At 35.0% G+C, this 10,799-nt stretch overlaps 2 protein-coding genes across 3 annotated transcripts; both read left to right on the plus strand.

Moving 5' to 3' along the window:
- The first annotated feature begins 1,303 nt into the window (after window positions 1-1,303).
- On the plus strand, window positions 1,304-4,032 carry LOC107459811 (uncharacterized). The gene is made up of 5 exons (XM_016078080.3): window positions 1,304-1,864; window positions 2,005-2,137; window positions 2,370-2,602; window positions 2,768-2,941; window positions 3,602-4,032. Exons 1-5 carry the CDS (start codon window positions 1,691-1,693, stop codon window positions 3,686-3,688), a joined length of 801 nt encoding a protein of 266 aa, XP_015933566.1. The 5' UTR covers window positions 1,304-1,690; the 3' UTR covers window positions 3,689-4,032.
- Window positions 4,033-4,568: 536 nt separating this feature from the next.
- On the plus strand, window positions 4,569-9,816 carry LOC107459799 (uncharacterized). Of its 2 annotated transcripts, none has more exons than XM_016078066.3 (11): window positions 4,569-5,055; window positions 5,240-5,308; window positions 6,009-6,101; window positions 6,375-6,496; window positions 6,621-6,816; window positions 7,167-7,342; window positions 8,093-8,222; window positions 8,748-8,908; window positions 9,017-9,105; window positions 9,287-9,407; window positions 9,524-9,816. In XM_016078066.3, exons 1-11 carry the CDS (start codon window positions 4,750-4,752, stop codon window positions 9,567-9,569), a joined length of 1,509 nt encoding a protein of 502 aa, XP_015933552.1. In that variant the 5' UTR covers window positions 4,569-4,749; the 3' UTR covers window positions 9,570-9,816. The 2 variants fall into 2 exon arrangements, with proteins under 2 accessions (XP_015933552.1, XP_052107789.1); XM_052251829.1 differs by having other exon boundaries at window positions 9,290-9,407.
- The last annotated feature ends 983 nt before the right edge of the window (window positions 9,817-10,799 follow it).

Here is a 10,799-nt window from a genome sequence, read left to right on the forward strand (position 1 = left end):
TTTTTTGTGTTGTATGTATTTTGTTAATTGGGTGTTAATATTTTTTTATATGTAGACCTTTAAAAAATTGTGTCATATACCAAAATTTATGTATTGTATGTATTTTGTTAGTTAAGTGTTAATGTTTTGGGCATGTTGTCCTTTAAAAATTTGTGTTATGCATCAAAATTCATGTGCGGTTAAATTAAAATTTTTGAATTCTAAGTTTTTGAACATATATAAAAGAAGAAGATGAAGAACGGCGATAATAAAAGAGGATGAGGAGAAAAACGAAGGAGAAGAAGACGATGACGTTGAAGAAGAACAATGGAAGAAGAATAAGAAGAAGATGATGATGACAACAATGCTGTGAAGAAGCACGAAAAAAAAGGCGATGATGACAATAATAATGACGTCGTTGAAGAAAAAGCGCGCAGAAGAAGCAGAAAAAAAGAGGAGGACAATGAGAAGGAGGAGGAGAAGACGACGATAATGTTGTTAAAAAAACACGCATGTGTATGTGATTTAGTTGAAACTTGGCCCGTAAAATGACTAGAATTTTAGCATCAGAAACAAAATAATATGTGAAATAATTTCGATCGTAACATCATTTTTATCATCTTATTAAATTAGACATGTCTATAGTTAATTAATAGAGTAAATAGTCAAATTGGTTCTGAAAAATCATCCGATTTTCAATTTGATCTCATAAATCATCGAAAAATTTGAAATTAATCACGTTAGTCTTTCTGTTTATTCCGTCATTAACAATGTTAAATTTTGCTAACGTACGTTAACTTGGCAATCCAATCTGAACTCAGATCCTACGGGCATTAAACCAAACCCAAACCCAAACCCAACAAGAAATAATATTTTCTTCTTTTCACATTCAGCAGTTTTTTATGTCTTAGCTGAAGCACCACCACGTCAGTAAAATTTAATGTCGTTAGTAACAAAGAGACAAAAAAACTAACGTGATTAATTTTAAATCTTTCGATCATGATTTTGATTAATTTAATATTTCAGAAATCAATTTAAAAATCAGATAATCTTTTAAAGACCGATTTAATTATTTACTCTTAATTCAAGTGTATTTCTACCATGTGTATTATTATTTTTTATTAAGAAATACGTATATAAAAAATATGTAAATATCAATTTTTAAAGATACTTGTCTACAATTTCATTGATTGAAATTGAAATGATCGTATTTCATTCTAATACTGAAATGTATAACAAATTAAAAATAAATCTCATATTATATATTGGTTTATTCTTTAAAGGAAAAGTTGTTTTGAAAAGGAAAAAAAAAAAAAGGAATTTGCTAACCCTAAAATGAAAGGCAATTCTCATGGGAAACGTTTCCTGTCAGAAAACAGAAACTTTCCGTATAGGGTATAAAATCCTGGCATTTCATTTTTGCAACAGCCTCAAATCATTTTTGTTGAGGAAGTTCACCGATCCAAGACAAGCAAACATATATACTTTGTGACTCTGATTTGATTGAATGGCAGAGCAACCTAACCCCAAGAACATCAGCGTCAACTTAGATACATAGATCTAATTATTTGGCAGCGGCAACCCTAACCCTAACTCTTCGTCGTTTTGGGGATAATTGGATTGAATTGAATTGAATTGGTATCCGTGAAAGACGAAGAAGAAGAACACCTAAACGAAGAAGAGGAGGCTTTTGATCACCGTAATTTGAACGATGTCTGCTGCGGTGTGCGGAAGCAAGAGATCTTTCTTCGAAGAGCTTCCTCCTTCTTCGCCACCAACATCTGTCTCCAAGAGGCTGCGCTGCTCCTCTTCTTCCCCAATTCGTCTCTCCCTTCCCACTCTCATCGATCACCTTCGCCATCATTTCCCTCATATGGATGACCAGGTTCCCTTTTTATTTTATTTTTGTTATCCCCTCTTTTTTTTTTTTTCATTTCCTTGGTTAATAACGATAATCTGTTGCATCAATATGTAAATTATTGTGATGCTTTTTATTTATTTATTTATTTATCTCTTAATTTTCAGGTTCTCGAGAGAGCGCTCCAAGAATGCGGAAATGATCTAGATGCTGCCATCAAGAGGTTGCATGGCCTTTGTTTGGGATCTGCAGATGAAAGTTCTGCTACCCTTGAGCAACCAGATGCTGCCGTGGAGACAGGTAGATCGGTGTTTTCAATCTCCCTAAAGAATTTTAGGGATTATTGATCATAATTTCTAGATGAATGTCACATTTTTTAAGAGATGGAGAGACATATTATTCAATAGGGGCTTTATCTGTGTGTGTTTAGTAATTGCCAACTCGGAAAAATCCTTAGGTTTATGAAAATTGGATGTTAATGATGCTTTCTTGTTAAACACCTCAATCTGATGGAGTTTTGAGAAACTTGTAGGTGTATTGGAAGATAATATTAATGGGGATGCTTCTGCTTCTGCTTCTGGGAACCAGTCAGCTACAAGCAACTTTCCTTCTGATGGAGCAGAGTGGATTGACCTGTTTGTTAGAGAAATGACGTGTGCTACCAGCATCGATGATGCCAGAGCCCGTGCTGCTAGACTTCTGGAGGTTCTAGAGAAATCAATCAGTGCCCTTGCAAGTTCCGAGGAAACAATTGCACTTCGCAAGGTACACTACCATTCACAAGCTGTATGATGTTTTACCATCTAGCTTTAGCTATGTGAATATCCTTTGAAAGGGGCAACTTAAATGCATTGATATACAATATGCACATTAAAGTGTTGAACATGTATAGTAATTGTTATGGTTCATCAAGAGCGTTTATTTTTCCAGGAGAACCTGATGCTGAAGGAGCAAATTGAAGCCTTGACTAAGGAGAGAAATTGTTTTAAAAGTGCCTTCAGAATCCAGCATGAAAGGCTGTCCGACTATGAGGTAAAAAGCCAAGAGTTGCAACAGTTGAAGCAGTTGGTGTCTCAATACCAGGAACAGATCAGAACTCTCGAGGTGAAACCTAGCTTTGTGCTTGTTATGTTCATAATTCACTGCTTGACCCATCATTTCATAACAGTTCAAAAAGAATTTTGGAGATTAAACCAACGTTAGTCCCGTTTCTTTGTAAAGAAAGAGAAACAAAGGAATGATGGGAGTGCATAAATTATGAAAACAGAAATGACTTAGTGATGACAAATGATATTATGGAAATCAATGGTCCGAGTTCCTGAATCCAAATTTGGTTGGGATACAGATGCATAGAATTATGTATCTGTTTCGAAAGGCATTGTATCCCTGACATGTACACTTCCCAATGAGATTGAAACTCGATATTTAATACACAATCTAAAATCAATCACTGAGTAGCAAAATAATTTCTTCTGTGGTCATATCCCAGTTTCCTGCCTTCTTCCCAACTGTACTCCTGTGTGGCAGGTGCAGTCCATTGGATCTTGACCTAAGATGGTCCTTTATGTCAAGATTTGTCAACTGTTAGCTGCTTAATTTTAGACAGAGCATTACTGAGGAAATGTTGGATGAAAATATGAGATAACAATCTTTCGTTAAAATGATCGTATTAGTATTAATTGTTTTTCCTCTTCCTTCTCCTCTTAGTATTATTTATTCTTTTGAAACATGCTGATGAATATTTATCCATGGCTTTGTTGACAGGTGAATAACTATGCCTTGCGAATGCATTTGAATCAGGCTCAACAGTACAACCCCTTTCCCGGGCGTTTCCCTCCTGATGCCTTTTAATGCATGGAAGAATAGTATAATTGCAGCCGCACAAGGGGAGCTGCATCTGCTTAATTAAAATTATGTTGGGTGATTTGTACCAAAAAATAGTATGTCGTTATTGTTACGGTGTGCGTAGCTCCTGTAGGTCAAGGAATTGTAGCTGATCCTAGTTCAGGGGTGATTTCTATCATATCAATCTGTTATAGAATATTTGAAATTACAACTCTACAAGTAAGATAAATCGTTCAGTTAATTCAATTATTTATTATTGCCCACGGTATGACTATCGTATTTTTGGCATCAAGTGTATTACCAAGAATGTTCAAGACCTGATTGCTTATAATTATGTTTTGTTGCTCTTATTATGTTTTGTAGCTCTTGAATGGTCGTTGGAGTTTATTTACTGCATGCTTATCATTTATCAAATGTATCAATAGAAGGGTCAGATTATGAAACATTTTCAGGTACTAATTAAGATGAAAAATCGAACCAGTATTACAACTCAGGTTAAATGAATATACCCGAATATGCCGCCAGCAACTACATGGTAACAATGGCTGTGCAAAATTTACACGGACAGGATCAACATCGATTTGTAAATCATCTTTCTTTATTCTCCTATTTAGGCTTCAAATTACAACTAAAAATAATTCTCGGTGGTTTTTGTGCTAAGTGGCTACTTATTTGATTTGATTTTATCTTGCCTACTTCAAAAATTTGCACGTGGATTTTTCCTATTTACAGACTAAGACACTGGCGGAATTAGTAGTAGCATTTTTGTTTAATGTCCAGTAGACGTGCACCCTCAGGGTACCACAACTTATCCTGTGGGTCTCACCAAGTCTCTTCCCTTTCTACCCATTAAACCATGAAAGCTAAAAGCTCAACTTTTTTCTATTTTCTTTAAATTTCCAACGCAGTAGAATAGTACTCAATAGAGTTGGGGAGAGAGAGAGAGAGAGAGAAAGCGAGAGAGCGATGACCAAATACAAGCGCAGCAACCTCCTCTTTTCGTTGTTGTCATCTTAGAAAATAGAAATTCTACAGTTAAATCGCTTTTTTTCTTCGTTCCACATTCAATGGCGGTTATTTCTTTTTCCCTTGTCCCTTCTCTGCTCCCACCTTCTTCTTCGTCTTCGTCTTCGTCTTCTTCGTGCTTCTGTGGGGGGATCCCTCTCCGTTCCCACAAAAGCTTCCTTTCCATTCACTCTGCTTCTCCCTTTCCTTCTCTCGCTTCTAATTCCAAGTTCTTCGGCGGTGGCGGCTCTGGCCGGCGATTTCACACGGTGGTTTCTGCCTCCGCTGACTACTATGCTACTCTTGGTGTCCCCAAATCCGCCACCGGCAAGGAAATCAAAGCAGCTTATCGAAGGTTAGCTCGTCAGGTATCATCCGCTTTTCAATCACGCTATGACACATTTTGAAATGGAATTCTTCAAGTAGGTTTTCGGGTTTTGAATACAAATTGTTACAGTTTCGTGGCTACTTGTTGGAATTTGAACTGTGCAGCTAAATGTGAAAGCATTCCTTCTTAAGCCTCTGATTCCATGTTTATTGTTTTCCGTTCAGTACCATCCCGATGTAAACAAGGAACCTGGAGCAACTGAAAAATTCAAAGAGATCAGTGCTGCTTATGAGGTGTGCATGAAAAGTACACTACTGAATGTTATTTTGCCTTAAAATGCAATTGTCTAATTTTATAAAGTGTTTGGTTTAGGGTCCCAACATGTGTGCTATATCCCCTCTTTCAGTTTTTGTGCAAAAATTTTCGTTAAAATTTTTGGCCATTGCTCCTTATTTTACCCATTGAGCAGTGTGCTTCAGCTGCTGCTGGCTTGATTAGTTTCTTCCGTTTAACTCCTTGGGAGTTTCTTATTCAACCAATGCTTGCATCAAAATGATCTTTAATAATTTTCTGGCAACTTCTAGTAGTATATGTTATATATGACAATCAATATGGAAACATATTTGGGCCTTAAAGAATAACGCCTCAATTAAAGGAAGATGACAGAGTAAATTACAGCAGGGTTCATGTTTTAATGTGTAGATAAGCAAAAGTGATATCACTAAATCATAGGTGCGTATAGTGTAGTGTCCACTTCTCTTGTTTATTTATTTTTCAAGTACTGTGGTTGAAACTTCAAACTCAACATCAAAATCTCTGTTGTAGTTGTTACTCACAACTGAGTTGGTGGACATGTCTAATAAGTAGTAACTGTTGCTCTATTCCGGAACAACACCATGAACCTGTAACTTATTTAATTTATAGTTCCTTTTCTTATAAATTATTTTATGATATTAGCTTTTGAATTTGAATTCTGTAGTATGACACTGTCAGGTGCTATCAGATGATAAAAAGAGGGCTTTGTATGATCAATATGGTGAGGCAGGAGTTAAAAGTACTGTTGGAGGAGGATCAAGTGCCTATACGGTATTCTGAATGAATTTTGTATTTTTATTTCCCATGTAGGACTGTACATTTAGGGAGCAGCACCTATTAAAGGATAATAGAAAGTTTTGGTCAAGAAAATTCTACCTTAATGAACTAAACTAATAGCTTCAAGCCTCCAACCCAATACACATATGTACTCTTTTGGAGAAAAAGGGTTGGAATGCATGGCAGTTGAAGTTGTGCTTTATTTTATTTACTAATTTTTTAGTTGCTTTTATAGGAATTTATATGTAGTAATCTTTTCTCTTGCAGACCAATCCATTTGATTTATTTGAGACTTTTTTTGGGCCAAGTATGGGTGGCTTTGGTGGTGGCATGGATCCTACTGGATTTGGAACACGTCGAAGTACTGTTACTAAGGGTCAAGACATCCGGTGAGTTATGCAGCATTTAGTTGGGTATTTCTTGTGCCCATGTTAGTCAGTTCAATAATTTTAATACTTAGCTTCATAAGGTAAACGTTATCCGTGTTTAAAAGTTTGATTCAAATGTCAACAGGTATGATTTCTCCTTGACATTTTCTGAGGCAATTTTCGGAACAGAGAAGGAATTTGACCTTTCTCATTTGGAAACATGTGAAGTCTGTAGTGGTACTGGAGCAAAGATTGGCTCTAAGAAGAAAATATGTTCAACTTGTGGTGGGAGGGGTCAGGTGATGAGGACTGAACAAACACCTTTTGGATTGTTCTCACAGGTAATTTGTTATATGTCTGAGGGGAGACTGTATCATCATTTTTTTTTTCTTGATTTGTATGCCCTGCTGCCTGATATGAAGTAAAAGAAATAAAAAAAAGAAAACCCTTAATAATATGTTGTCTGATTGATGCATTGACCTGTGTCTTCCAAAGAAGTTTCTACATTGATTTGGCATGTGCATTTTCTCCTGAGTTATTGATACCTGCCTCATTTTCACCTTTGAGAATAATTAGTTATGTTCTTATCAATTGCTTATATTAATTTGTTAGTTATTCTTTATTCTTATGCAGGTTTTCTTACATGATGTGTACATGAAAACATATTTCTAATCCCATTTTTCAATATTAGGTTTCAGTTTGCCCGACCTGTGGAGGTGATGGTGAAATCATATCTGAATATTGCCGCAAATGCAGTGGTGAAGGACGTATTCGAGTTAAGAAAAATATCAAAGTTAAAGTTCCTCCAGGTGTTAGCTCAGGCAGTATTCTTAGAGTTACTGGGGAAGGTGATGCTGGACCAAGAGGGTATGACATTTATATTTTTATCTACTATAGGGGTTCTGAAAGCCAAGGATATAAGTTATTATAAAATTGTATGTATTGCCTTTGTTGTATGTTCAACATGATACAATGAAAGTCATTGGCCAACTGTAGGATAGAAGTATGAGTTTAAGTTTCCCAAAAGCAAAGAAGGATATGGCAGAGTAAAAGAAGAGTTATATTATTCATCCTTATTGGACTATATATCAGAAATATAGGCAACACAAAAACTTTTATGTGAAAGTGCATTGTAATCCCTGTGCATCTGAATAAAGGATATTTTCTCAAAAGCCATAAAATTCCCAGAGCAAAGTCCAGGAGAATTGTCCCTTCAAAGGGTAGCATACAAAGTGCGCTGCAGCAGATGACAGTTGACACCGAAGGGTAGCATACAAGAACACTGCCAAAAAATAGGCCTCCTCTGTAAGAAAATATCTGATGGGAAATGTTGAAACAAATGTGAAGAGCTACACATCAGACAAACTATGCTACCAATGCTATCATTAAGAGAAATGGAAGTTTTATGTGTTTGGTTATGAAATCATTGCTGCCTTTTCTCTTTGTTATGTTCTTAAGTGAGAATTTATCTCTTTTTGAATTATGGAGAAAAGGAGGTGGGACAAGTATATATTAGTCTTGACAATTTGTTCACTTTATCAAAATGGAATAATTTAGCCTTTATGATTGCTTGATCAGATGATTGGTGAGCCAGTTTTGATCTTCTTAATGTTGCAGGGGTCCTCCAGGAGATCTTTATGTATATCTAGATGTGGAAGAGATACCAGGAATTCAAAGAGATGACATCAATCTCCGCTCAACAATATCAATCAGTTACCTAGATGCTATACTAGGGTCTGTTGTGAAGGTAAAGTAATTTAGCGGGTATTTTTATCCATCATTTACAAGCTGAATTCCGTTCTTGGTCTTCTTGATTCCAGGGAAGTTTGATTTTGATATATTTTAAGTTGTTATAATGTTATTTTGTCGTTGTATAAACACACTTTGCATGATGGTACCTAATATTCCGTTGTGGCCTTGGCATTAATAATGCTATATCAGCCCATATAGTGGTTATGGTATGATACTTATTGTCATACATTTTCTTGGAAGGGAAACTATGGCATGATAGAATAATGAGGAAGAGTTTTTGTGGGGTAAATATGGTGAGCAGCCTTTGATTATAGCTAGACATGCAATAGTTTGTCATACAGCTGCAAGCTTTTGTTCCCCTGCTAGTGTCGCATTGTGAAACAGTCAGAATTGATGTCGCTGAGCAATTTTTAGATATATGAAATAAGTGTTGTAATGTACTCGTGATTTTAAAGCACTGATCCGAAATTATATCCCCATTCTCTCCATCTGTTTCACTGAAATTTTGGAACGTAAATAGGTCAAGACGGTTGAAGGCACCTCTGAACTACAAATACCTCCTGGCACCCAACCTGGTGATGTCCTTGTTCTTGCAAGAAAAGGTGTTCCAAAACTAAACAAACCATCTATACGTGGTGACCATTTATTTACAGTTAAAGTTACAATACCAAAACGTATTAGGTAATGTGGGTTACAATTTGATTTTTCTTTTTTCTCTGTCATCCCATCTTCCTATGCATTGTTCATGGTCTCTATCTGATATGAATTACCTATGCTATGTATGTTCAGCACAAAGGAGCGTGAGTTGCTTGAAGAACTTGCTTCTCTAGGAGATACAAGTGGCCGTTCAAAATCCCGTTCTAGAACCCATTCTTCCAGTAGGTGGCTTCTTTGTTTTCATATATATTTGTTTTGTTCCCAAAATATGTTCAACATTTAGTCTGATGTCTTGAATCTATCATGACCTATGACATTTGGCTGGGTTCTTTTAAGACTATTAGAAGTTGCAATACAATAAATGTATTTGAGTTGTGAATCTATGACATTTACCTTCTGCAGCAGTAACTAGGGAAGCTCCTGCAGCTCAAAGGGTCGAAAGTTCAACAGCAACAGTTGAAGAAAAAACTGAACAATCAGGAGACGAAAATGATTTATGGAATAAATTGAAGGGCTTAGCTGGGTAATAATATTCTCTTGTTTAGTTTTTCTTCTTTCTTTGTTTTTATCAATTTGTAGAGTGTGCCTTCAGCTTCAATGGTGTATGTTCTAATTTTTAGTTAAACTAATTCATTGCAGGTCTGTGGCCAATGGTGCCCTTAAGTGGTTGAAAGATAATCTTTAGTTCCATGGATTATGTGGTCCCGAGTCTGAAGGATGTAATTATCTGATTTGGGCTAGAGTCTTAATCATTCCATCGATAGCTACAAGGGAAGGAAGTACGCTGGACATTTTTCCTTTCAAATGCTTTAACTGAACATTGTTAGATGCACAGCCAAAAAAAATTGATGCATATTCTTTGATTGGTTTTACTTGTAAATTTTGGCAACAGAATCATTCATACAGAAAAACTGGTTCTCAAGTTTTCTTCATGAGCAGGTTGCACTAGGAAAGCTAGTCTGCTAGTGTATATCTGATAGGAAGACTAAGCTCTGATTTAATTACCCTACTTAGTTGTTATTAAAGATTAATGTGAAAACTATACATTAATTTGATATTCAATAAAAAATTTTAAGAAATTATAAATTTATATTTTAATTTGTAAAAACTATACATTAATTTGATATTTAGTAAAATTAAATTAATTTGATAAAATTATTAAAATAATTTAATGAATAAATTTATTGAATATCTTGTATAATTTTACACAAATAATAAATTAATTTATGTTTTTATGATTAAAATTTTTTTACACATAAATTATTATTTTTATTTAAGTAAAAAAAATTTTAATCAAGTTTTGGTCTTACTTCGCGCAATTGGTGTCTTTTAATAACAAGTGTCTTAATTAAAACGACTATCATTACATATAGTTTAGAGATTCTTGAATAAATTACTGAAATATCGAGTGCCCTAAACTAGTTGAATTCAATGTGATAAACTATCTACTGGATTAATACATCATTTAATATTGCATGCCAATAAATTAATAATTGGGTTTACACTTTACAGTGCCAGTCACAACTTAGTAGCAATGGCCTATAGGACAAGGATTCTGGATGTCCAAAAACACGTACTATTTTCATACACTTTCCTTTACCCTTGGATCACTCTCGTCTACCCTAACTTAGACAAGTCGAATTCTGTACATTCCATAAGTAAATAAATGTGGGACATGAAATCCAAAATCATAATCATATTAGAGAGTATATCTAATCTATCTAATCAAATTGACCTACTACAATGCTAGATTTCCAATAATCCACTCTTTTCGTTGCACGTTCAGCCTTACCTTCTACAAATAAAACTAATAATCTATTCAACGAAATTAAAAGAGAAAAACGTCTTCATTCTTGTTTCTTTTCAAAGCAAATACTATTCACAAATTCAGCATCACAATCATATATATATATAT

The sequence above is a fragment of the Arachis duranensis genome, chromosome 7 (genome assembly GCF_000817695.3).
Source record: "Arachis duranensis cultivar V14167 chromosome 7, aradu.V14167.gnm2.J7QH, whole genome shotgun sequence".
Taxonomy (NCBI): Eukaryota; Viridiplantae; Streptophyta; class Magnoliopsida; order Fabales; family Fabaceae; genus Arachis; species Arachis duranensis.

What these genes read in the sequence shown, in the direction of transcription:
- LOC107459811 (XM_016078080.3), top strand. Translation starts at nt 1,691, where the DNA reads ATGTCTGCTGCGGTGTGCGGAAGCAAGAGATCTTTCTTCGAAGAGCTT. An exon ending in AGATGCTGCCGTGGAGACAG is followed by an intron (nt 2,138 to 2,369) that starts GTAGATCGGTGT and finishes AGAAACTTGTAG; the next exon opens with GTGTATTGGAAGATAATATT. An exon ending in AACAGATCAGAACTCTCGAG is followed by an intron (nt 2,942 to 3,601) that starts GTGAAACCTAGC and finishes CTTTGTTGACAG; the next exon opens with GTGAATAACTATGCCTTGCG.
- LOC107459799 (XM_016078066.3), top strand. Translation starts at nt 4,750, where the DNA reads ATGGCGGTTATTTCTTTTTCCCTTGTCCCTTCTCTGCTCCCACCTTCT. An exon ending in GGTGATGCTGGACCAAGAGG is followed by an intron (nt 7,343 to 8,092) that starts GTATGACATTTA and finishes TTAATGTTGCAG; the next exon opens with GGGTCCTCCAGGAGATCTTT. An exon ending in AAATTGAAGGGCTTAGCTGG is followed by an intron (nt 9,408 to 9,523) that starts GTAATAATATTC and finishes AATTCATTGCAG; the next exon opens with GTCTGTGGCCAATGGTGCCC.